Source organism: Microtus pennsylvanicus, chromosome 1 (assembly GCF_037038515.1).
Source record: "Microtus pennsylvanicus isolate mMicPen1 chromosome 1, mMicPen1.hap1, whole genome shotgun sequence".
Taxonomy (NCBI): Eukaryota; Metazoa; Chordata; class Mammalia; order Rodentia; family Cricetidae; genus Microtus; species Microtus pennsylvanicus.
The window spans coordinates 182,290,058-182,316,291 of NC_134579.1; the positions used below are offsets into that span (position 1 = coordinate 182,290,058).

Consider the following 26,234-nt stretch of genomic DNA (forward strand, 5'->3'; position numbering starts at 1 on the left):
CTGTGATGATTGTGCAAGGCTGCTGTGACTCACTTCAGGTAGAAGGAAAGTCCTGGAGAAACGGCCTTACAGCCCTCACACCTTCTGGAATGATCGCAGCCCTCTGGGCAATCATATTCTATAAAGCTTCACAAGTATGCTGTTTCTTTGTGCAGCAAAGTAGTTTTTTTTAGGGCTTTCAGAAGGCTAAGGAGTCGGTAGGTGTTGCAAAGCGTACTTTACCTTTCTTCTTCTGACGAAAAAGACAGGAGAATTTCTTTCTCTATGTACAAACTGCTTCAGCCTTCCCCATGAATGTGAAATTAGTATGCTTTGCATTTCTTTCTATGCCCTCCCCTGCTCCCAACACCCGCCCCCATCACTTCAAGCTGACTGGTTACAAATGAGAAGTGCGCTGTCAGTCAACAGTCAGGTTAACTCCTAACACACTCTATTTCTCATGGGAGTCATGTATCATCATCCATGTCAACGGCCGACAGAAAACAAATGTAGTTTCTCAGATGTCGTTGCACAAGAGAGATAAAAATGAAGTCGTCCAGCCAGATTTAAAGAAGCCAGCTAAACAAGGGGTGTGTTGCATATGTTAGGCTTGAAGCGTTTATGAATGCTCAGCTATGGTGCAAGCCTAGATTTTATGAATACATTTCTTTCTTTCTTTGTTTATGGGGTGCCTTGCCAAAGATGCCTTCTTTTTTCTTTTTTGATTTCATAAAATAACCATAATATTTTTAGTTTTTTTCCTGCCTTCAACTTCTAACAGCCAATTATTGAAATTCTACTGTTTTATCCTTACATCTATCCCAACAACTCCCTAAATAATAATTATTATGTTGACCTGTAGTCAACATAAATTGACCTTGCAGTGGTGTTTGGAACAGATTTTGTTTGTTTTTCTTTATCACTTTGTTTCTTGAGTCCTTAGAACAAAAGACAACAAAGAATCATTTCTGGTGTTGACCAGCCAGGAGATGGTAGAAGTGAGCCAAGTCTGGTGCTGTGAGCAGCCAACAGAAAATGTCCAGGGACAAGAAGAGTTGGGATTCTGTATTCTTCTCTTTCATCCTCGGTACACCTGCCTTTTCTCACTCTCCCCCATCTGTCCAAACCCAGGGAGGTGCCACAATGACCTGGGGATGAGGCAGCTCAAGGCAGAATTTCCCAGTTCCTCCCCTTTTTACATCAGTGAAAAAGTGGGTCCCTAGAGAAGCTGTAATAGACTCACACACTCTAGGCCTTGAGGGACAGTCTATAGTAATTTCCAGGTGGGCTGGTATGTAATGGTGATCCCAGGTGAGGAGACAGGAGCTCTTTGGAAGCAGTCCTCTTCTGCAGCTTCTGACACACTGCCTGAGGAAACCATGCCTCCAGTGTGAAAATCTTTTTTAAAGTTTGGAGGTGAATTTATTGTGCAATGACTGCATATGAAATATGTAAAAATAGCCACAAAGTTGGTAGTATGGGAGGTTGGTAGGGTCACATCTTTGGAAGCTTCATATCTTGATACACCTGTTCCTGCCCTGCATGACTCTTCACAGGTTTTCTGTCCATTTGGTTCCCAGTCTTGTGGACTTTCTCTTTTCTTTTTAGCCTGGTTTCATCCCTGCTGGGTGACCAGCAGGCAAGGCTCATTTGGCCACCTCCAGGCTCTGTTAAGGGACCTTGCCTCATGAAGCCTGTGGGTTCCTGTACTTCTAGAAGAGCGCCCAGTAGACAGTGAAATCTTGAAGACTAGGCTTGTGCAAGGCTACCATGAGACTATCTGGCTACTGCTGCTATTCTGACTATAGGACTGGATGGTAAAAAGGATCAAATTGTGCCTCTCGGAGGTGTTTGGAGCTGCATAGCACGTTCTTTTACTCCTCTCTGTAACACCAGCACACTTTCACATTCCTTCTCTACAAAACAAATCAATAAATGAAGAGAAAGAAAGAAAAGGATTTTCCGTTCTTAAAGAAAAAAAACACTTATCACTCATACTCTGATAATTTATTATATTGGTTAGATTGTTTATTAGATGATTCATGTAAGAGGTATCTGAACGATTATACATCTTAGTGCATATCCCAGGGTTGTCAGGATTTATAGACTGTTTAATGGATAAGTGAGGAAGGCTCAGGGTGAGCTGGCTGAAGTGCTGTCTCACTCAGTTCATGTTGTTAGAGTACCTTGTTTCTCTGTGTGCTCTCAGGGCCCTCTCAAGTACTCCCGTAGTCTCTGCCTGACAGAGGGTCTTACCACATGTTATAGCAACATTCTGTCTTTGTGCAAGACCACAGTCCCTCTGAGAATTTACCTTCCAGCCTTCCCTGAAACATCTTTCTTAGAACAATGATTTGTTCAAGCTTCTACCCTGGCTGGTAGTTACTACACGATCTTATAGCTGCCTGGCTTTGTGTCTGTCTGCTCCTAATAAGTTCCTTACAGACAAGATACTTTCATTCTTTTCTGTGTAAAAAACAAAACACAGTATGGTCATTACCTGCCAGTCAGGTGCTATATAAATCTCTGTTATGAATGAATGAATGACTGTGTTTCATTATTGCAAATCTGTTTAACCTGATATTCTAATAAAGGAAATTCCTCTTAGAAAACTGGGGGAGCTCTTATCGTCACAATGCTTCAGTTATGCATGGATGTTGTCTCACATTGAGCATAATAGATAATGATGTTGTGATTTTTTTTTTTTTAATGAAAGTGCTGGGCATTGGCTCTGTTGGTGAGCTCCAAGTTCAGTGAGAAACCCTGTCTCAAAAATAAGAGAAAGAGCAATAGTGGAAAACTTTGTATAGGATATGGAAATTGAGTGAAAATTACCTACAGTTTTCTTTGTTTTGGCTTTATTGTCTTGAGTGTTTACTTAGCATGGTGAATTTGCAAACAGCCGAGTTTGAGTCTTAGCACGCGGGAGTTAAGATGACAGTGGTGCCTGAGAAAACCACTGTGCTTCTAGTGTCAGATGTGCCGTAAGGTTCTCGTCTGTGTCTGCCTTCATGCAGAAGAATTTGCACCTCAGTCGTGATGACCAGTAAAGTGTCATGAAGACAAAACAGTAAATATCACCTGGTGATGTGGTCGTACCATGCGGACTACAGTCATTCAGAAAACTGAATGACTGACTCTTCTACTTAGCAGTTTAGAGAATACAGGAAGAACAAGACAGATGAAGTCTTTGCCCTCAGTGAATTTGTAGACTCTGGGAGAGCTTGGATGTCTGCATACATAACATAAATTTTCTGGTAAAGGTACTAAATCCAGCTGGGAAGTATAGGGTAGACATTTTGAAGATAGAAGCCTTCTAAAGATATGTCAACAGACAGATAGTGTTAATTAGACCCTTTTGTTGTCAGGGTTTCTGTCCTGCCCGGTTCCTGCAGTCAAGTCCCAAAGAAATCACAAGAGGTCTACATTAATCATAAACTGATTGGCCCATTAGCTCAGGCTTCTTATTAACTCTTATAACTTATATTAGCCCATTATTCTAGTATATGTTAGCCACATGGCTCGGTACCTTTTTCAGTGGGGCAGGTCACATCTTCCTTCTTCAGTGTCTGGACAGGACTGCAGAGGGAGCTTCCCTCTTCCCAGAATTCTTCTGTTCTCATTGTCCTGCCTCTACTTCTTGTCTGGTTGTCTCGCCTATACTTCCTGCCTGGCTACTGGCCAATCAGCATTTATTTAAAACATAATTGACAGAATATAGAATTGTCCCACAGCAGATAGGTGATCTTTCTCAGCCCATAGCAATGAGGTTTGCAAAGTATGCCCCGTTCTACCCACCCTTCCTCTCAGAAGTGAGAAGGAATAAAGTAGGCCTCAGGGAGAACCAGACACTTCTGGTAACATAAGAACACAAGTCCATACCAGTTCTCTTCTCCAGAGAGCTGTACCTGCTCTTGTCTTTACCTCCAAGGTAAAGGCTAAATGTATGTGTATCCCCATTTTGCATCTGAGGAGAGAAGACAGATTTTTGCTTCTCATCACTGAAGAGTGGGTAACCTCTGCTGCCAAAACATCAGCTATTTTTTGTCAGTCTTTTTTATTTTATTTTTAAAAAAAACAGAAAAAAATTACTTTTTTTCATTTTACATATCAGTCCCAGTTCCCACTCCCTCCCCTCCTCCCATTCCCTTCACCTACCCCTCCACTCTTCATCCACTCCACAGAGCAGGTAAGGCACATTGCTTTGGGGAAGGTCCAAGGCCCTCCCTACTATACTAGATCTAGACTGAGCAAGTTATCCGTCCAAAGAGAATGGGTTTCAAAAAGCCAGTACAAACAGCAGGAATAAACAGCAGGAATAAATCCTGGGGCCACTGCTAGTGGCCTTACAGTCTGCCCCAGCCATATAACTGTCACCCGCATTCAGAGGAACTAGTTTGGACCTATGCTGCTTCCTTCTCTGTCCAGCTGGAGTTGGTGAGCTCCCATTAGCTCAGGTAAACTGTTTCAGTGGGTGTCCCCATCATGGTCTTGACCTCTTTGCTCATATTCTCACTCCTCCCACTTTTCAGCTGGACTTTGGGAGCTCAGCCCAGTGCTCCACTGTGGGTCTCTGCCTCTGTTTCTATCAGTTGTTGAATGAAAGTTCTATGGTGACATTTAAAATAGTCATCAGTCTGACTACAGGGCAAGGCCAGTTCAGGCACCCTCTCCTCTATTGCTTAGCGTCTTCATCTGCTACTTCTTTGGCAGCTTGGCAGCTGTGTCAACTGGTAGCTACATGTATTTGGAAGAATCTGTGGTCAAAGACCGGGAGTTGGAAGGCGTAGGTTACGAACCATCTGAAGACAATTTGGTAAAGAGGTAAACTCTTAATTCCTTGTGTATGGGTTTTCATGAGTCTTGTGTTGCCAGCAAGCTCCCAGCTGCTGCTGCTGCTGCTACTGCTGTTCTCCAACTTAACTTTGAATAGTGTCTAAGTGGCCTTTCTCGTTGTGACAAAATATCCAGCAAGAAGCAGTGAACGTGAGTCGTTTGGATCTACAATTCAGGAGGATGCCATCCATTCTGCTAGGGAGCGTGTGGTAGGAAGAGGGGGGCAGCTGGCCACATGGTCAGAAAGCAGAAGAGTAGACAGGAAGTGGGGCAGGGATCTAAGGCTTCAGCAATTGCCCCAGTGACCCACTTCCCTCCTGTAAGGCTTGGCTCCTAAAGGTTCCACAGCCTTCCCCAACACTGCCCCCAGCTGGAGACCAGGTGCCTGCAGACTGGTTTATTCAGAAGGCAGACTTTCTGTGTGGCAGCCCTGTGGTGTGGACTAGCATTTCCTGAGGGCAGTAACTGACCTGGGAATGGAGGAAGACACAGTGTTGATATCTATGTTTGTAGAAGGCCAATTTTGAATATGGTTAAGGTTATAATGAATAAGGAAGGTGTGGCATCTTCAGACAAAAACTGGTACTGTGACAATTTGGGTATACTCTCTGAGTACCAAAGTTGCTTTTATTGTTTATTATTTTAGTCCAAAGTATGGTAAGCAGTTGAGTGAGCTACTTCAAATCTTTTTTTTTCTTATAGTTTTTTTATTAATTTATTTGTTTATTAAAGATTTCTGCCTCCTCCCCGCCACCACCTCCCATTTCCCTCCTCCTTCCCCAACAAATCCCCCTCCCTCATCAGCCCAAAGAGCAGTGAGGGTTCCCTGCCCTGTGGGGAGTCCAAGGATCTCCCACCTCCTTCCAGGTCTAGTAAGGTGAGCATCCAAACTGCCTAGGCTCCCACAAAGCCAGTACGTGCAGTAGGATCAAAACCCAGTGCCATTGTTCTTGAGTTCTCAGTAGTCCTCATTGTCTGCTATGTTCAGCGAGTCCGGTTTTATCCCATGCTTATTCAGACCCAGTCCATCTGGCCTTGGTGAGTTCCCGATAGATCATCCCTATTGTCTCAGTATGTGGGTGCACCCCTCGCGGTCCTGAGTTCTTTACTCGTGCTCTCTCTCCTTCTGCTCCTGATTTAAACCTTGGATTGTAGTCCGGTGCTCCAATGTGGGACTCTGTCACTGTCTCCTTTCATCGCCTGAAGGTTAATATACAGGAGGATGCCTATATGTTTTTCTTTGGGTTCACCTTCTTATTTAGCTTCTCTAGGATCACGAATTATAGGCTCAATGTCCTTTATTTATGGCTAGAAACCAAATATGAGTGAGTACATCCCATGTTCCTCTTTTTGGGCCTGGCTTTCCTCACTCAGGATAGTGTTTTCTATTTCTGTCCATTGCATGCAAAATTCAAGAAGTCATTGTTTTATACTGCTGAGTAGTACTTTAATATGTATATATTCCATACTTTCTTCATCCATTCTTCTATTGAAATGCATCTAGGTTGTTTCCAGTTTCTGGCTATTACAAACAATGCTGCTATGAACATAGTTGAGCATATATTTTTGTTGTATGATAGGGCATCTCTTGGGTATATTCCCAAGAGTGGTATTGTTTGTCTGTACATCTGTGTTGATGAGAATTAGTAGTAGAACTTATTTTTGACAGGTACCATGTTCTCTGGTTCACACACCAGCTACCAGGCTCCTTGATTTTGTTACAAACATGAACAGCCTCCATGCCTGACTTTTGTTAAATGTGAGTTCTGTGGAATGAACTCAGATCTGCAGGCTTGTTTTATTTATTTCGTAATGGGCCTTACAATTTTCAGTATTCACAAGTCTAATAGGAGCCGACTGAGTTAAGTGCTCAAGCTTTCTGACATCTGCAAGATGAGTGATGGAAGTTCTTCACTTCTCTCCCATCCCATCTGTATGCAAAAGGAAAGGCCCCGTTTATAATGTTGTATATATGTTTATAGTCTCTTCTGCATTGTTGAATGACCTAAGAGAAAAACATAGCTTCTTTTGCTTTATTTCTGAAGCTTACCCATATCATCTCTTTATTTTTACTTTAAAAATGACTTACTTAGTCCAGTGAAGCAAAGGTAATTCCAGCACTTGAGAGATGGAGGTGGTGGAAAGATCAAGAGATAAAGAGCATCCTAGTAAGTTGGAAGCCAACCTGGCTACATGAAACCCGTTCTATAAAAAAAAAAAAAAACAAAGTTCAAGGCCATCTTGGTCTACAGGACAGGCTCCAAAAGCTACAGAGAAACCCTGTCTCGAAACAAACAAACAAACAAACAAAAAAAACAAGACAAGACAAAATAATGTTAGTGTATAGACACTTATTGTTGGTATATCTAGCCCACAATTTGTAAGCCAATCTAGCGAACTCCCTTTTATTATTTTAAAAGGGAAATTTAAATTTTAATATACCGAAAAGACAAATGATATATATATATGCTGAATAGTAATAATCTTCCCCCCACAAGCCAAGGAGTCTCCCTCTTTATATTAGTGGATTGGGAACCCCGTAGAATGGTGGCTAGTTGAGTAGTTTAATCACCATGACCTTTGCGTGCATAGTTTTAAGTTTTCACTTATCAAGGAAGGAACACTACTGAGTATGATCGAGTGTTTTGATTCAGGAAAGATTATGTTGGCCATTTAGCCACACAAATTTAGGTTCAAATACCACCTTAATCCTCCTCCTCCTCCTCCTCCGTCTTCTTTCTTCATTTTGTTAATTTAAATTTTTTTCATTTTACATCCCAACCCCAGTTCCCCCCTCCTTCTTCCATCCCCCTCACCTCCCCACCCCCCGTGCCACCTGACATCTACTCCTTTGAGGGGCAAAGCCTCCCTTGGGGAGTCAACAAAGTCTGGCATACCAAGTTGAAGGAGCAGGTCTCTGCCCCCTGCATCAAAGCTGACCAAGGTATCCCTCCAAAGAGAATAGGCTCCAAAGAGCCAGTTCACGAATGCAAGATAAGTCCTGGTCCCACTGCTAGAGGCCCCACAAACAGACCGAGTCACACAACCTTCACCCACATTCAGAGGTCCTAGTCCATGCAGACTCTCTAGCTGTCAGTCCAGAATCCGTGATCTCCCACCAGCTCGGGTTCACTGTCTGTGAGTTTTCCCATCACGATCCTGACCACCCCCCTGCTCATATGATCCCTCCTCCCTCTCTTCAACTGAACCCTAGGAGCTCAACCTCAAGTACCTTCTTAATACTTATGTTACTTTGGGTGGGTTACTTAATATCTGTCATCATCTGTAATATATACTTATGAAAACCATATGTATTTTGTAGCATTATTTTGATAATAAGATTAATAAGACACATTGTTCCCATTTAAATAGAATTTTGAATTTAAAGAATATAAAGTTGAAATCAAAATTGTATCACTTCATACTTGCATAGAAAGAATATTACTTATTCCTGCTTTCCTTTTTTGAGGCCCGGTCTCTTTATAGTTCACAGTAGCCTCCAGTCTTCTTCCCAAGTGTCCATACTGAAGTGTGCACCAGCGTGCCTGGGTTTTTAATTCTTGACAAGAGTGAGAACTAGAGTCTTCTGACTTAGAGGCAAAAAGAGTCGTGATTGTAACTGCTTCTTAGTAAATGTACCAGTGCAGCCTCACTGTCAGAAAAGCATCAGCAGCCAACAGTCTAAGTGGCAGTACTAACTACAGTGTTAGGTCCAGTTCCTGTTCTTCAGGATGTCTGTAAATTCAGTCTGACTGCTGTGATGCAGTGTGCAGAAGAGTAGGAGAGATCTTAGATCATTCGCGGTGAGGAATTTTATTTCAGTTCATTTTAATCACGTGGATGTGGGACCATGTATTTGTGACTATATACCTTTAAGGCTTGAACGGCACTACTATGTGTAAACGTAACACTTCACTGCCATTCACAACAAAGGAAGGCGAAACAGATATCCCGCGAGTTAGACAATTTCAGTGCCCGTATCCCATAAATTCATAGTCACGAAGAAGGCTCCTTTCTGGTGGCTTCTTAGGTGTCGTCAGCGGGATCGACACTCTGATACCTTTCTCACAGGATCCTCAGTGGTGAATATTGATTCAGCAGTGTAGCGTTGAAGGTGTGCTTGCCCTTTGAGGAGGCATTGTAAAGTTAAGCTAGCCTTTGGTAAGAAAATTGTTTTTCTTACCAAAGAACTGGAAAGCTGCCTGAACTGACAGCAGTCAAAGGGTTTGGATTTAGCATCTTCGAGATTTACTCTGTGCTTCAACATGGGAGATTTTCATAAAACTAAATTCATTTTCAAAACGTCCCACTTGTTTATGAATGCCTGAGTAGTCTCTAGACAGCAAACCGTCCTTGGCTATGCAGTTCTCTTCTCTTTTAGAGACTCATATTTTACTGAGGTCTGGTCTTGTTTGTTCTTGGAGAAAGTATTTCAAATAATAACCCTTAGTTAGTTTCCCAAAGCATTGACATTCTTATCCTTTTAGACACTATGCTGGTTAATTTTTTGATCATCTTGACATAGGTTTAGGTCTTCTGTGGAGAAGGAACCTCAGTTGAGAAAATTGCTCATCAGATTTACTGTAGAGCATTGCCTTGAATTGATGTGAGTGGGCCCAGCCTCCTGTGGGCAGTGTTAGTCCTGGGCAGGTGGTCCTGGGCTGTATAGTCAAGCAGGCTGAGCAAGCCATGAGAAGCAAGCCAGTAAACAGTGTTCCTACGTGGCCTCTGCGTCAAGTCTGCTGCCAGATTCCCTCATTGAGTCCCTGGCCTTATTTCCCTTTATGGTGGACTGTGGTTGGGTTATGTGAGCCAAGTAACTCCTTTCCTCCCCAGGCTCCTTCCTTTTGGTCATGGTGTTTATCACAGCAACAGAAAACATAATGGCCTAATGCTGTTTTTCTTGCACAGATCCAGTGTCCCACTTGCCAATTCATCTGGTGTTTTAAGTGCCACGCTCCTTGGCATGAAGGTGTTAACTGCAAGGAGTACAAAAAAGGAGACAAGTTATTGCGTCACTGGGCCAGCGAAATTGAGCACGGGCAGAGAAATGCCCAGAAGTGTCCAAAGTGCAAGGTGAGATAACCCTTAGCAGAAAAGTAAAAGAAATTGACCCTGCATGTAGCTGAGCAACACTGACAGTATGAAGGTGTAGTGTACTCACAATTGCCTGCTCAGGTACGAAGAAAGCTTCGCTGTTCCGTTTTTCAAGACTAATGATATTGTATGTCAAACTGAACATGTGTGTGCCCATAATGTCTATTACTGTCATTAGCATTTTAGTTCAAATCTTACGAAAGCTACTAACAAATATTGGTCTAAAACACAGAGACCCTTATTTTTCGCCTTTATGGTAAGACGCATGCACATGTAGATGCCGCTATGAAGACAATAGAAAAGTTTATTTCACTTGCTGACATACCTGCAGTCCCTGTACCGGGTGCAGACTGAGAACCCTGGTCCTCTGCGCTTCTCCTGCTGCTGTGCCTGTCACTACTTTACATGCCTGTCATTACTTCATGTTGACCTCTTTGTCTTTTTTGTAAATCTGGCAAGGACAAAGCTAGTACGAATGTCAGGAATTGGGGATTTCTGAGTCCTGTTTTTCCATTTTCTCTTGACAATCATTCATGCCTTCAAGAGTTAGCATGCCTTTGAGCCGGGACCTAGATGTTGAAAACCAGCTCTGCAGTAATCAAGAAAGATTGTCCTCTAGAGAGGTCAGCAAATCTTTCTACTTTGAAAATAGACTGGATGCTACATGATTCACATCTGTTGGAATCTAACATTTTTATTTTGAGGTTTACTTTAGAAAAGTGTGTGTGTGTGTGTGTGTGTGTGTGTGTGTGTGTGTGTGTATAAGTATTTGTACTTCTGCCATGCATGGCTTATATATTTGAACAAATTTACTTTGGACAACCATATTGTGTCCAATTTTTTTTCTTCAAGAATAATTTTACAGTTGCCTTCTTGAGACCTAAAACTAAATAAATGAAGTTTAAATTATTAGAAAAAAATTTAAAATTAATAATGGTGAACCCAAATTATAGTAAAAGTGTTTTATAAGTTAATGTATTAGTGAACATGTCATAGTTTGCTGTACTAAATTCACATTTTATTTTCTGCATAAAGAAAGTAAATAGTATCGTGCGAAATTGGTGCTGAATTCTCAGTGACCAGAAGAAGGTTGTGAGAAAATTTCTTTCTGTGGTATTCAGGCTGGCCTGGAACTCCTGGCCTTGAGATCCTCATGCCTCAACATCCTCAGTAGCTGTACCTACAGGTCAACTTGACCTTATTCTTGGAAGTGGTCCTTGTTGATTTGTTAAGGTATTCGTACTTTTCCCTGCCCTGGAGAACAGAACAGTTTTACCTCTGTGCTGCACTGATTGCTCTGTGCACGTAGTCTGTGTCCCACTGAGGAGCAAGCAAATGATGAGGTAGTTGGCCTTTCTCCCACCTGCCACTTCATTCTGAGCTACTTCTCAGTTTCAAACCCAATCCAGGCCAGCAGGAGTTAGGGAGTGTTGTTAACTCTTTCTACTGAACACTGTCCTGAAGAGTACACTTCACATCTCTCTAAATGGCTGTAAAAACAATTTCCATTTAGTCTGGTTCTAAAACTATGCCCTGGATGAGTGGCCATGCAATATTATGTAGTGGGGGATTTCTCGATGAACAGAAGCAGTTCAGAAAAATCCCGCTTTTATGACATCAGTGTCTTAACCTAACATTAAATGGAAGTTAAAAAAAAAAAGCAGCCAGTGTGTTTATGGAGGGCCCTAATAGCTTCAGTAGTTTCTACAAATACAGATAAATAGCTAAGAGAAAGTCTAAGTGCTGGCAGCCCATTTAGGGTAGCAGGTAAAAGGTAAAGAGTCTTTCAAAAGAGTTACCCTATTAGTAGCCCAAAAGAAAGAGCCATAGAACCGTCCACATGACTGCATTAGAGCAATCATTTGCAGGTGCAGTCCACATCCATAAAATGTAAGTCATATTTTATGGCTTGTTTGGATTGCACGAATTCATTTTCTTCCAGGCATGACTTTAAAGCTTTACATTTCTGATCTTTTTCTGTCTTTGAAGTAACTTATTCTTTCCCCTGCAAGGAAACTGAGAAGGCAGATTCAGTGAGTTAGTATTGTGCATGCTAAGACTTCTTTTCACAAATCATGCATGAAAATTACAGATACGAAAAAGGAAGATTGAAGTTTCCAAAATTTTTGAAGATTTCCACACACAATGCTTCCAAGTGCACAATTGTTAATTTATTTGCATGTAAATACTATAAATATTTGTAACAAAATACATTGGAATTTTGTTTTGACCAAACTTATTTATATTTTGCGTTCTCTTATTGTGTTTTAAGTTAATTTCATAGTATTAATCTTAGTTATACTATGTATACTATGTATCCTTAAATGCTTGTTTATAAGTGCATAAGACTTGATAGAAATTTGGGAAGAGCAGGAAAGCACTTACCCAGCATCCCACAGTACTACCACATTCACTGTTAATATATCCCTGTTTCTCTGAAGCCTGTGCCCTTCTTAAATTACTTTTATAAAGGTTTTAAGGGTAGTATCGTGACTACTTCATGTCATTAGTTTTTCTATTTAACCACTCAAATGTCGCCGATGTTACATAATTATTTTCTCAACATTTCTGTTAACTGTGTTATCTCTGTTTAAATGTCCTTCTGCTGATGTTTGGTTTAGTTTACTGTTTCACTGTTTTCCAGACATATTTGCTTCTAAGCTTAAGGCATCACTTACCATTCAGAAGTTTGATGTAAAAATTTAATACGTCTATTTTCTTCCTTACCTTGAACCTTTTAATGTATCAATATTTTAACTTTTCAGCTTAATCCAACCATAATTTATTTAGTGTTTATTATGTGTTAGATACTTAAAATTATTTCTCTCCCACTTTTCTCTCCAAACATCTTTGCTCAATTGTATTTATTTAATAATTCTGTCCTATCAATTAATTTGTAATTCTTACTAAGCAAATGTTAAATCATAATACTTAGTAGAGTCTTTCTTGGGGTCTCCAATCTTGTTGCTAAGTTGCTAGAAAAATTCTATGATAAAACTGGTGAGTTTCAAATGGTTGTGCCTAAGTAAAATGCATCATTCAGGAAGCATTAGCATGTGGTCACCCTTGTGTGCACTAGTATTTTAACTAAAACAGCTCATTCCTCCCCTTCATTTACCAGTGGCTCTTCTCCACAGTGAGATGCCTTTGCCTCATGAGGAAAGCGCAGTTTCATACATGGCAGGGTACTATAAGAAAATCTGACTTATGTAAGCAAATGAAAACTAGTATTTATAATTGAATTTTGGGGCCAGCAAGATGGCTCAGTGAGTAAATGAACTGGCCCCCGAAACTGACCACCTGAGTTCAGTCTCTAAAACACACATGGTAGAAGGAAAAATCCGACTTCCACATATTTTGGTCCAGCCTCTGTAAATGTGCTATGGCATGTATGTAGACATGGCATGCATACATACATAGCCATACACAAATAAATAAAATATAAGAAAAAGTATAATCGAATTTGACAGGTATTAAAAATAGTGTTTAAAGCTCTTTACTATCATTTATGATCACAATGTTTACTCATAAGTGCAATTATTTTGTGTTGAAGTAAACACAGAAAAACAATTCCAGATATTGAGTTATTTTTATGAAACTGTAATAACACCTTATTAAGATGGATTTTGTTTAACCAATTTGATGAATATTATTGCCTCTTTTGATTAATTTATTTTTATGTATATATGTGAGTACATTCATGAATTTATGTACACCAAATACAAACAGGAGCTCACAGAGTCAAACAGGTCTTTCACTTGTTTAGATTAGAGTTATGTCAAAATACTTTATGTGATTTGTGGCTATTGTAAATGGTGATGTTTCTCTGATTTCTCTTTCAGCTCATTTACCATTTGTATATAAGAAGGCTCACTGATTTTTTGAGTTAATATTGTATCTACATACTAAAGATGCTTATGAGTTTTAGGAGTTCCCTGGTAGAATTTTTGGAGTCACTTATGTATACTATCAGCAAATAGAGAAAGTTTGACTTCTTCTCCTATTTGCACCCCCTTAATCTCCTTTTGTTGTCTTATTACTCTAGCTAGAACTTTAAGTACTATATTGAATAGACACGAAGAGAGGGAACAGTCTTGTCTTATTACTTATTTCAGTGGGATCACTTTGCGTTTTTCTCCATTTAGTTTAATGTTGGCTGTTGGCTTACTGTATATTGCCTTTATTATGTTAAGGTGTGTTTCTTATATTCCTGGTCTCTCCAAGACCTTTATAATGAAGAAGTGTTCAATTCTGTCAAAGGCTTTTTCAGCATCTAATGAGATGATCATGTGTTGTTTTTTCTTTCAGTCTGTTTATATGGCATATAAACATTGACAGATTTTCGTATGCTGAGCCATCCTTGCTTCTCTAGGATGAATCCAACTTGGTCATGGTGGATGATTTTTCTGATGTTTTTTGGATTTGGTTTGCCAGTAACTTTGCATCGAAGTTCATGAGGGAGATTGATCTATAATTCTCTATCTTAGTTATAGCTTTTTTTGGTTTGGGTGTCAGGGTAACTGTAGCCTTATAAAAAAAGTTTGGCAATGTTCCTTTTGTTTTGATTTTGTGGAACAATTTGAGGAGTATTGGTATTAGCTCTTCTTTGAAGTTCTGACAGAATTTTGCCCCGAAATCATCTGGCCCTGAACTTTTTTAATTTGGAGGCTTTTGATGACTGTTTCTATTTCCATCGGTGATATATTTCTATTCAGTTTGTTTATTTGGTCTTGTTTAATTTTGATATGTGGTACTTATCTAGAAAATTGTCCATTTACTTTAAATTTTCCAATTTTGTGGAGTACAGGTTTTTGAAGTATGACCTGATGATTCTCTGGATTTCCTCAGTGTCTGTTGTTATGTCCCCCCTTTTCGGCAGTAGTTTGTTAATTTGGATATTCTCTCTCTCTGCCTTTTGGTTAAGTTGGATAAAGGTTTGTCTATCTTGTTTATTTTCTTGAAGAACCAACTCTTTGTCTCATTGATTCCTTGTAGCACACACAGGCATGCACAAATAAGCCAAAATACTAATGGATCATGCTAAATTCTAGTATGCAGTCTTTACTTCTTCTTTTATGCTGTTACTGCATTAATGATCATAGCAGTACAGTCTAACATATGCTGACATTGACTGCTGCACACCAGCCCCTGATGTAGTTAACTCACAGTCGTCTCACAGCAGCCTGTCAAGTGCTGAGATTATGGACATGTGCCGTCATATTCAACCGGGACTGTGTTTTTATGACAAAAAATAAATAAATAAACAAAAACACATGGTTACACTTTGGAAATTAAATACATAATGGAAATATACAGTGTATTTCTTAATTGTTAGGTTGCTCTAATTATAAAATAGAAACAAGTGACACTATTTTTAATGTAATAACTTACACCTTTAGTATGTAAATATATATTATAACATTAAAAGGAATTATAAGTAAATGTATATGCATATTAATATTTATGAAGTTTAAAATTAAAACAGTATCAATATCTGTCCTTTATATTTAACAGTTTTAAATGAAGGCAAAAAAAGTGTTTGAATATGTCTAAACATGTTTATGTGTGTAATGCATATGTGTGGATGTGTAATCAATTTCCTCAGTTGTGCAATGGTAATGTAAGTTAAATATGCTATAGGAAAACTATATAAATGTCTTTGTGTTCCTACATAAAATAGTTAGAGTTTAAGTTCAGATATTATGAATAGATTTCATTTCTGTGAATATCTAATGCATTTGAAAATTATATGCCAAGAGTCTAGTTCTTCCAGGAGAGCCCAAGGCAGCATCAACCTCATTTGTGATAGCCAGAAATCTCCCGCCAAATGAAACAAGAATTCTGAACTTTCTAAAAGGGGATGAAAGGGCCTATTGAAAGTCACGTATAGATTATGGCACTTCTGGAAAGGGTGGAGTCTCAGATCCATTTAGGCAGAGCTGTGTGAGTACAATGCTAGAGGCCTAACCTTTATTTGAATACTGATGCAGCCATTTTTCCTAAAGGATGTAGAACTCTCAGATAGCTCAGTTTTAAGCCTTCCTTTCTGTTTCTGTGGCAACTTCAACTCAGAATTTAAAATAAAATGGAACATGTAGTTCAGTGAGATAACATGTACTCAACATGTGTGAGCCTCAGGCCCCACCTCCAGCACCAAGAAAAAAAGAGAGGGAAGGCTAAGTTAGAAGAAAGGGAGGGGGTGACTTGTACTTTAATAGGATTTTACAGAATGTTGTAGCCGGATTCATGGTGAGAAGACACCTCCTGGGGGAACATACGCAAAGTAGCTGAGAACTTTTATAGATGGAGCTGCGGGCCACGTTCCTGCCACCTGGCTAGCTTATGCCCCAAAATAATTACACAGAAACTGTATTCTTTTAAACACTGCTTGGCCTGTTAGCTCTAGCCTCTTACTGGCTAACTCTCACATCTTGATTAACCCATTTCTATTAATGTGTGTGGCACACAAGGTGATGGCTTACCAGGAAGGATCTTAACCTGCGTCCATCTTGGAGAGGAGAGCTATAGCGTCTACCTCACTGCCTTCTTCCCAGCATTCTGTTCTGTCTTTCCTGCCTACCTATGCTCTGACCTATCAGGCCAAGCAGTTTCCTTTATTAATTAACCAATGAAAGCAACAGATAGACAAATGACCTTCCTCCATCAAACTTTTACTGTGTGAAGGGTTTCCAAGAGAGAGTGTGACCTCAGTGCAGAGACAGAAGATGTTCCCTGTGGGAGCCACAAACATTTGGTAGTTCCTTTAGTGTAAACCTCTGAAAGTGGTGGCAAGATGGTGCTGGGGAAGTGAACAAGTTCACAGACTTTGCATACCACATTAAATGGATTGGAGCAAGAGTTAAGTGGTATCAGGTTTATATTTTAGATTGCTGTTGGCATCTTGAAAGGAGGTGTAAATAGTTATAAAGAGATGATGCTGTAAGCTTAGGATAGTTGTCAAAAGGCTGAGAACACAAGATCAGACTGATTAGCAGGAGCTATATCACTATGACCTTGATGATTAGTTCCTTGTAGGAAGTTTGGAAGAGGCTAATCAAGCTGCTCAGTAGACATTTAGCTGTGTACCTAGCAAGATGAGGATGCTATAAACTGAGTTGTATATTGGAGACAAGATACAGTTTTATCTTATTATTGCTAGAATAAAACACTCAAGAACGAAGGTGACTTGAGTTCTGCTTATTTGGCTTGAAATGACTAAAAGGCTTATGTGTATTACTGATGAATAGTTGTGTGGTTCTAAAGGCTAAAGGCCAAGCCCACAGATAAGATAAAGAAACCATTATAGTGGAAGAAAATTAAAACCAATGCATTATATGTGGAGGAAGTCGCCCAAAGAAAATGTGTGAAGTATTGGAAGTACGAATGGAGTTAGGTCTTGTTGAAGAAGTAGCAACCTAAGACAGATCAGAGGAGAGTGGAAAATAGAGGTCATTGAAAGAAAGAAGAGTACATCAAAGGTCCGGGAGGAGGTACTGATCAGCTGATGGAATGACGCCAGGTGATACAAGAAGAAAGCCATTTTTAAACAAGTTCATTGGGCTTGACAATTGAGTGATCGTGGATAGCACCCATTTGTCTTTTTCAAGTCCTTGTTGAGAACATGTTTGAGGAAATGTACAGCCCTTTAATAAAAATAATGAAAAGTTATACAGAAAGCTGTAGAGGCAGCTCAACATTTGCTTGCAATCCCTAGGACGAGAGTTCACATCTCAACAACCTTGTAACAGTACCACACATTTCTGTCACTCCAGCACTCTACTTACAGATTGCTGAAGCTAGCTGGCTTCCAGCTTAGCCATGAAAATGAAAGCTGTGGGATCAGGCAGAGACCCTGACTCCAAGGAACTGGTAGACAATAGAAGAGGACACAGATCTGCCCTCTGGGCTCATTTACAGAAACGTATGCCTTGCAGACACAATACAAATACAATAAATACATGAATAAATAGATAAATAGAAATATGTATATGATCTGAACCAGTGCAGACATTATTACCGCATGCCTAAGCAGACAGGTGCAGATAATTTGCGTTTCCAGATACAGAGTAGCAGTGCTGTGCCAAGGCATTCAGAGATCCAGTGCTGTGAGCTCTGCACGTCCCTGGAACTCCACTTAGCTAGTAAACTGCTGCCTGCCTTCCATTTCTTAGATTAAATGTCACTTCACACACACCTCTTCCTACCCTTTCCACCAGATCAAGCTCCTCCATTAAGTGTTCTTCCCATCCATGCTTCATCTGCTTCATAGAATTTTTTTACAGTTTAGGAGATATATTTTTGTACAGTTGATTAACATCTGTCTGTACTTTACATTATACACTCCTTTCTAGCAGGAGCCACGTAAGATCTTTATCAGCAAACAAGTTATTGTCTATTGGACAAAAAAATAAATAAAAGACAACTGGATGTTTCTGGAACATGGGTCATGGTTAGCGAGAAAGAGTTAACTGTGGTTGAAGAAAAATTACAGGAGGTACATGTGGAATGGTGAATAAAAATCTTAATTGCATTCTAGTCATATTGCCTTCCAGAATTTCTCCTACAGGAATTTTAATGCAGAAGGAAGATATTATTTAGAATGGATCTTTTTACCTCATAAACCAAGTAAAAAATTAAAAACATGTGAAAAATGTCTCTGGATTAACTTTAAAAGGAAAATTGAAACTTGGTCAACTAGCAGGAATAGACCCAGCAGAGATTATAGTGCCTTTTACTACTAATGAAATTAAAAAATTATAAAAAGACAATGAACATTGGCAAAGAACTTGTGCTAATTTTTTAGGAGGAGCGATTAATAGCAGTTATCCCCAAAGCAATAGAATTAACCTTAAAAAGAGAACTACTTGGATCCTTCTCTGCATTGTACACGACACATGAATAACTGAAGCCGTGCATTCTACACTGATGCAAATAAATCAGGAAAGGCAGGTTACAAATCAGAAGATGTAAGTAAGGTAGAACAAAGCCCATTATATGCTATTCTTATGTTATGAAGGGATTTTGAAGAGCCTCTCAATATAGTTACAGTTTTGCAATATGCAAAAGAGTTGTTTTGCATATTGAAACTGCTGAATTTATACCAGATAATATAGAAGTGACTTCATTATTCATTCAGGTTCAATATATAATCAGGAATAAGCTTTGTCCCATATACATTACACACATCCGATCTCATACGGGTCTACCCTGTCATTTAGCACAAGGTAATGCAGAAATTGATTATTGACTAGAAATATGCTGAATACCTCAGAATTTCATAAAGAACATCATGTCAGTAGCAAAGGTTTAAAGAAAGTTTTCTATTTCATGGCAACAAACTAAGGAGATTATAAAGAGATGTCCTACTTGCTCTTTCTGTAGCCACTATCTGCAGGGAGTAACCCAAAGGGTACTCAAAGGAATAAAATCCGGCATGTGTATATGTTCTACTTTGCAGAATTTGAAAATTAAAACTGTATACCACACTATTGACACTTATTCAGGTTTTCAGTGGCAACTGCTTTGAGTTCAGAAAAGGCTGATTCAGTAATCACATGTTTATTAAAAGTTATGGCCATCATGGATATATCTGCACAAATAAAGACATAATCATTCATCATATGTCTGTAAGAAAATAAAACAGTTTTTTGCTTATTATAATATATAACATATTTCAGGTATACCAAATAATCCTACAGGTCAGGCAGTTATAGAAAGAGCAAACCTAACTATAAAAGATATGTTAAACAAACTGAAATGGATGGAAAATAACCCCAGAAATATATAGTATAATGCTTTATTAACCTTCAATTTTCTAAATGCTAATGAGAAAGGAATAACAGCCGCAAAAAGACATTGGATAATAAAGAAAACTTCTGAATCGAAGATGTGTTGACTTCACAATGGAAATTAGGAGATGTGCTATGTTGGTGAAGGGGTTTTGCTCTTGTTTCCACAGGAGATGAAAAGGTATGGATACCATCAAAATTAATAAAGGTTTTATTTGAAAAAGAGAAACCTATTGATAAAAAGAATTGGCAGTTCATCCACAGAGGTGACAATCATACAGGTGGCGAGGAAATCTCATAAGGGTTGGGACAGGGATCTCTTCTTGTCTTTCAGGAAAATACTCACCTTCAAAAAGTCAAGAGACCCTGGACATTTAGATGCCTAAAGAAGAAGAGATAAGTATCCAGAAAGGATCACCAAGCAAAGAGAAATATGACTTATGAGGACAGGTCATCTGCAGGGTAAAATTTCATTACCTGAACATGAATATATCACTACTTAAAAATCAAAGCTGGCTTTGAAGTTGGACAATGGCTATCCTTCTCTAAATCCAAGCATGTTATTTAAGGAAAAATTCAGAGTCTCTGTCTCATGTCAGGAGCCATCTGGTATGGGACAGAAAGAAGAAAGAATTTAGGAAAAATTTTACTTATCTCCATACCTATGTTAGTCTCTATCATATTTTTATTGAATATATGTTTATATGAATAATGTTTAAGTTTTCCATAATGAACAATAAATTTTCCTGCAGTAATCTTTGAAGTTTCCAGGAAGAAGATGGGGTCCCACAACAATGATTCCACGTGGTTGATATGACATCATGATGCTGAAGCACTACTTTAAGATTGGTTTTGGCTACCAGCTTCTCAAAACGATTCCAACTTGTTAGCTGAAATGGTACACCTTCTGACAACGTTTTGGCCAGAACTTCAAATAAGAACTTCAAAAAAACCCTACGGAATATTCAGAAACTATTTGCAATTATATCAGACAGTAATCTTGAAACTTAACCATCATTTAGTTTTGCAGGTTCCCATAGTAAAAATATCACCCCCATGACAGCTGGAAGCAATTCTAGAAGATGACATCCCCTCTCCCAACAACGTTTATCCTCAGGTTTAGGGACATCAATTAGGGACTGATTATAACTAGTATAGGGTTGGGAGTTGAGGTGGAAATTATGTAGGCTCGGAGATCTTTGAAAAGGGAGGGGGGAATTGGATGAGATAATAGATAGATTAGTGTGTGCATACTCACATTAATAATAATAGTGAATAATAGAGTAAATATTTGTGAGCTATTATTTATAGACAATTTACATTGATAGAGATTCTTATTGATACAAATTCAAATCATTTATTATATTGAATGTGCTCCTATTTCTGTTTACAATATTTGTACACCCAGGCAAAGATATTTAGTCATTGTATGCATGCGTGCTTTTACCTCTGCATAAGAAATTTTATATATTGAACAATTTGAAGATATATTTATCATATTGCACTATAATTTATACATATACATTGTTTACATTTTGAGGTCATTGACCTCATTTGCTACACAGTTGTTTAAAGATTGTTTAATATTCTAATATGAGGTCTTCCTCTTTAAGCTTTAATAAGGTAGTAAGAACTATAGGTCAATAGTCATACATGTTTGTCACACTTATAGTTAGACTAATCAAGTTCTTTAAATACATTGAGATTGTATTTTGTATAGATAGGTAATCTTCAACCACTTCAAAGAACTTTAGAACATGGCATTTAAATAACTTAGGTTTCTGTTGATATGAGACACAATTGCTCCTGGCAGTACCCATCTATTCCTGAGAAAATGTTGGGCACCGAAGACACTCTATTTGTAGCATGTTTTCTTCTTGGCAAAACAGACCTTTGGGCAAAGAACTGCCCATGCCTCGACCACTGACAAAAGACTGTCAAACCTTGCCAAGACAGGGTAAGACAGTTCTGAAAATTTTCCTTACTCTGAAAATGGTCTGTCAGTTACTCTAAGTCTTAGCCAAAGTTGGTTGTTCCAACGTTGTAAATGAGAATTTGTGTGATTACCCAGGTAGCCAATATTGTTACACTAACTGTTGACAGAGGCTTCTTTTTCATTTCCTAGCCTCCCAGACCCAAAATAACCACACAGAAACTGTATTAATTAAAACATTGCTTGGCCAATCACTTAAGCGTATTGCTAGCTAGCTCTTATATCTTAAATTAACCTGTTTCTATTATTTTATATTTTACCACGAGGCTCGTGGTTTACTAGTACCAGTGGCGCAGGCATTTTTCTCCTATGGCAGCTACATGGTGTCTGCCTGACTGTATTTTGCCCTGCTATAGGCCCAAAGCAGATTCTTTATTAACCAGTGGTATTTACAACATACAATCGGGTTTTCATGATAAATTATAGCCATCTGAGTGGCTAGTTTGTTTTTAAAAGAGCTATAGCAGTATATATATATATATGTAAATATAATACTAACCTCTGTCTTAAAGTTTTATGTTTTTAAAATAAAAATAACATTTTTATCAAACTATACCGTGTAAATATATTTTCTCCAGGACTTTACTTAGCATGTTGGTTTAGTATTACCTTGGATGTGAGGAGTTCAGAATTCCAAGTTTCTTATTAGCAAATGTTCATTATGAATGCCTCCTGCTGACATGAGGCTGCAATGTATTGCTTGTTTATTTCTAGAGTTACAAAATAATAAAATATGTTTTATATGATTGCATTTGTCACTTTTTACATCAATGGGATCAAAATAGCTGCTAGAAACTTTCATAAATTGTTTCTGTTCATGCTTGTAGAGTTCAGTTTGTTGTAGTTGGGAGGCATGGCAGAGTGGCTTCATTCACAGCAGCAGAAGCAGGAGGCCAAGACTACTCACACCAGTGCTATTCATGCCGGGAAGCAGAGAGTGGACGGGAACCAATGTTTGGAGTGTAACCATCAACGGCCTTACCCTAGTGACCAACCTCCTCCAGCTAGGCTCCACATCCCCAACATTCTGTAGTCAAAATACCTTTCTCATGAGTGAGAGTGATGGTCCCACAGGACAGATAGAAGACTCAGGAGAAGCAGTCTTTGTACTGTGCTTGGAGCACAGCAGCTGTAAAGAAATCCAGTCCTCTCCTTTTGTGGGTCACCCCTGCCATCACTGTGTTCTCTGAAAAAGCATGAACTGTTAACCTCCATTTCTGTGCAGGTTAGAGGCCAAAAGCTGCCAGTAGATGTCAAGTTTATGAGGCCCATGTGCTGAATCTAAGGCTATGTACTATATTCCCACCCCTGGTCTGAGTTATTTCTTAGTGCCACCTGCAGGCCACATTGATATGATCCCATAAGTACTGGCAAATAGGCCCCAAAGGAGGGTTCCCTGGAGCAGGGGCTGAGTTACTTGCATAGCCCTCGCTTAGGCCTTTTATCCCAGTTTCATTTACAGTTTGCATTTGTTCTTAAAGCCCCTGAGATAACTGATGAGCGCACAAAGCCTGTGTCCACTGCTATGGAGCAAGCAGCCTATGTAAAGAGATAAGCAGCTAGCTGTAGAAGGGTCGGGCGGCCAGTAGCAGTCATCAACAACTCTGGTGATTTAGTAGTGACCCTGGAACATAATGTGTCCTTGACTGCGTACTAACTCTGTACCTAAGGAAAAGGAGTAGCAAGTGAAATACTGAAAGCTGTAGGCTGTGGTCATGACTTACCTAATGTCAAACAACAATCCTGGCAGGTTTGACTCTTATGTTAACTATGAAGTTCCTAAGTATGTTAAAATAGTCACCAGCACACAAGTCCCAAAGCAACATTACAAGCTTATAATGGTAAAAATAATACTGGGAATATTGTAAATATAAATATGATTATAAACAAATTGAAGACTTCAGGAATGCCACAGAAGACTTTTCATTTGGTCCAAGTGGTTCCGTAATATTTGATATTTTACTTTTTAAAGACATTCATTCCATTCTCTTCTCTTCATCCCTTTATCCAGATCCATATCCAGAGAACGGAAGGATGTGACCATATGACTTGTTCACAGTGTAACACTAATTTCTGTTATCGATGTGGAGAGAGATACCGCCAGCTCCGGTTTTTTGGAGACCACACATCAAACCTCAGTATATTTGGATGCAAATATCGCTACCTCCCAGAGAGACCTCATTTAAGAAGATTAGTTCGAGGGTCAGTCTGTGGTGAGTAGTATCACACACGCTTGCTCTTGGGTATCTTCCTTAGGACATAAGGAGCGGGGGTAGAAGTGTCCCAGCCTTGAGAATTCTCAGTGCTTGCTGTGTGCCAAGGATTTTAGTAGGGCCTTTACCAAAAGCTAGGAAGAGAATCACTCCTTTTGTGATCAAAATTGAAAAGTTAAGTTTGTTAATATGACACTCTTTCGTGACCAGCACTTCTGAAACACTGAATGAGAGCCAATTGGTGACAAGGGGAATGTCATATTTATTTTTATATGGACATTAACAGGTGTCTTAAACACATGGATGCTCAATTGATTCATTAAATAAGCACAATATAGCACAAAACAGGGAACAATGATGAAAAAGTATACACACATCCCAGAGCCCGATAACACCTATAGAAATGATATTGTCATGTATCTTTATTGTTAGTAATCAACAACTAATCAGATAATGGCATGAGTATGAAGGCGCCCATAAGCCCAAGTCTAGGTACCCAGGTGTAACTGCTTTTTGAATAGTCTTTAACCCTCTCTTCATTAAACACACAGCCCTGTGCTCACACACATGCACAAGGCAAATAGAAGCAGAAGTGTTGTTCGTAGCAAATCACCCTGGCTCCACGCCCTGCCTTGGTTTATACAGTTCTCTCCTCATCTGACTTCTTGCTCCCGACCCCTGAGCCATGTGTCCACTGAAAGATTTCTTCCTCTTCCAACTGCACGGTTCTTAGCGGTTCTTTCTCTGACAGGCTTTCTCGTGTGTACCCAGCACTTTTTAATCATCTAAACATTTCCCTTCTTGGCTACCTCCTTTGCCTAGTTCATGAGAAGCATCTGTGACTCTCCTCAGCCGCTTCACCATATAACTCACCTCACTCTCTGGAGTCATGATAGCTGATTCAAGAAAAGTTGGTCTTTATAATAGCTGCAGACTCTTCATTTTTAAGTATACTTGAATATGTGGAACCCAGCGTCACCACTTCCTAAAACCATGCATGATCACTGTAAAACAACAACAACAAAAGTATCTCAACTAAATTTTAATTAAACACACTTTTTCAGAGTCACTGGTTTTAATAATATCCAGTATTTTCTGCCTCTTTATTTGCTTGTTCAGTGAAAATTACAATTATGAAACTAGGAGTTGCTTGCTGCATCTATGGACTTTGAAGATAACTAAGAAATGTAGACAGGATTTGTAAGAGTTGTCCCATGAGAGAAAATTACGAAGTTGGGAGTTGTGTAGTGTCTGTAAATCTGTATACACAGAGAATGACCCCAGACAGAAAGCTAATCTCTTCTTTGGCTCTTTTCTTTTCCTGTTTCAGCACCATCTTGGATTGTTTTGGTGTGTGTGTTGCCTATCTTGTATTCAGATGCACACAACCACACATCACACATGTGCATTCAGTTAAGCCAAGATAAATCTGACACTATAAGGAGCAGCTGGCTTAAAATAAGTTTCCCTCCCACACATTTTCCAGCCACCAAACACAGCTCTCTCTAATTGGTTACGATGGTTAGTACAGTTGTCAACTTGACACAAGCCAGACACCACACCCCATTGGAGGGGTCCTACCCCTCTTATCCAGCTAAAACAGGAAAATAGATTACTCAGTAGCTCACAATTACTTATGACAGGATATGGACATTATAGCTTAGCCCTCACGTCTATCACCCAGTCTGTATTAGAGCCTTTAAGTGCCCTTGGCCAGAGGCATAGCAAGTGCCTGCTTGTCCATCCAGCTAAGGGTGGAAAACTTGGTCTCCACTGCTGTGATCACATGCAGTAGAGCTCTTCAGGACGATGAGCAGCAAATGGGAAACAGCAGATTATTCAAGGAGTGCTACATTGAGTGCTTCTCAAAATTCTTCATTGCATGTGTTTATTTACTCTGTATATGTACTCACTGCCATTCACGTGTGTATGCCAAGGCATACGGAGCCCACGTGTGCAAATTGGTTTGCTCTTTCTACCACGAGGGTTGCAGGAATCAAATGCAGGTTGTTATGGTGGCTGTAAGCACCTTTACCACCTGATCCATCCTGTGGGCCTCCAGAATTTGAAGTTTTAAATTATATAATTTTTAAAGATAATTCTTTAACTTATCTCCTCAAAGCAAACAATTAGTATGAGCAAGAACAATGAAGTTGTCTCCAAAAGTTCTTTTGAAAAATACTCAGTTTAAATAAAAGAGATAGATAGATGACTCAGCAGTTAACAGCTTCTTCAGAGACTCTGGGCTCAGCTCACAGCACCCACAGACCTGGGTTGAACTAGAACTGTCTGTAATTCCAGCTCCAAAGCCTCCTATTTCTTTAAAAG

General features: G+C 39.3%; 1 protein-coding gene across 1 annotated transcript in view; it reads left to right on the plus strand.

Moving 5' to 3' along the window:
* Positions 1 to 26,234, plus strand: part of Rnf217 (ring finger protein 217) — a 113,810-nt gene that overhangs the window by 83,260 nt on the left and 4,316 nt on the right. The window contains exons 3-4 of the mRNA XM_075946384.1: positions 9,727 to 9,891; positions 23,705 to 23,906. Of these exons, the coding sequence (XP_075802499.1) occupies positions 9,727 to 9,891; positions 23,705 to 23,906 (367 nt within the window). The remainder of the gene's footprint in view (positions 1 to 9,726; positions 9,892 to 23,704; positions 23,907 to 26,234) is intronic.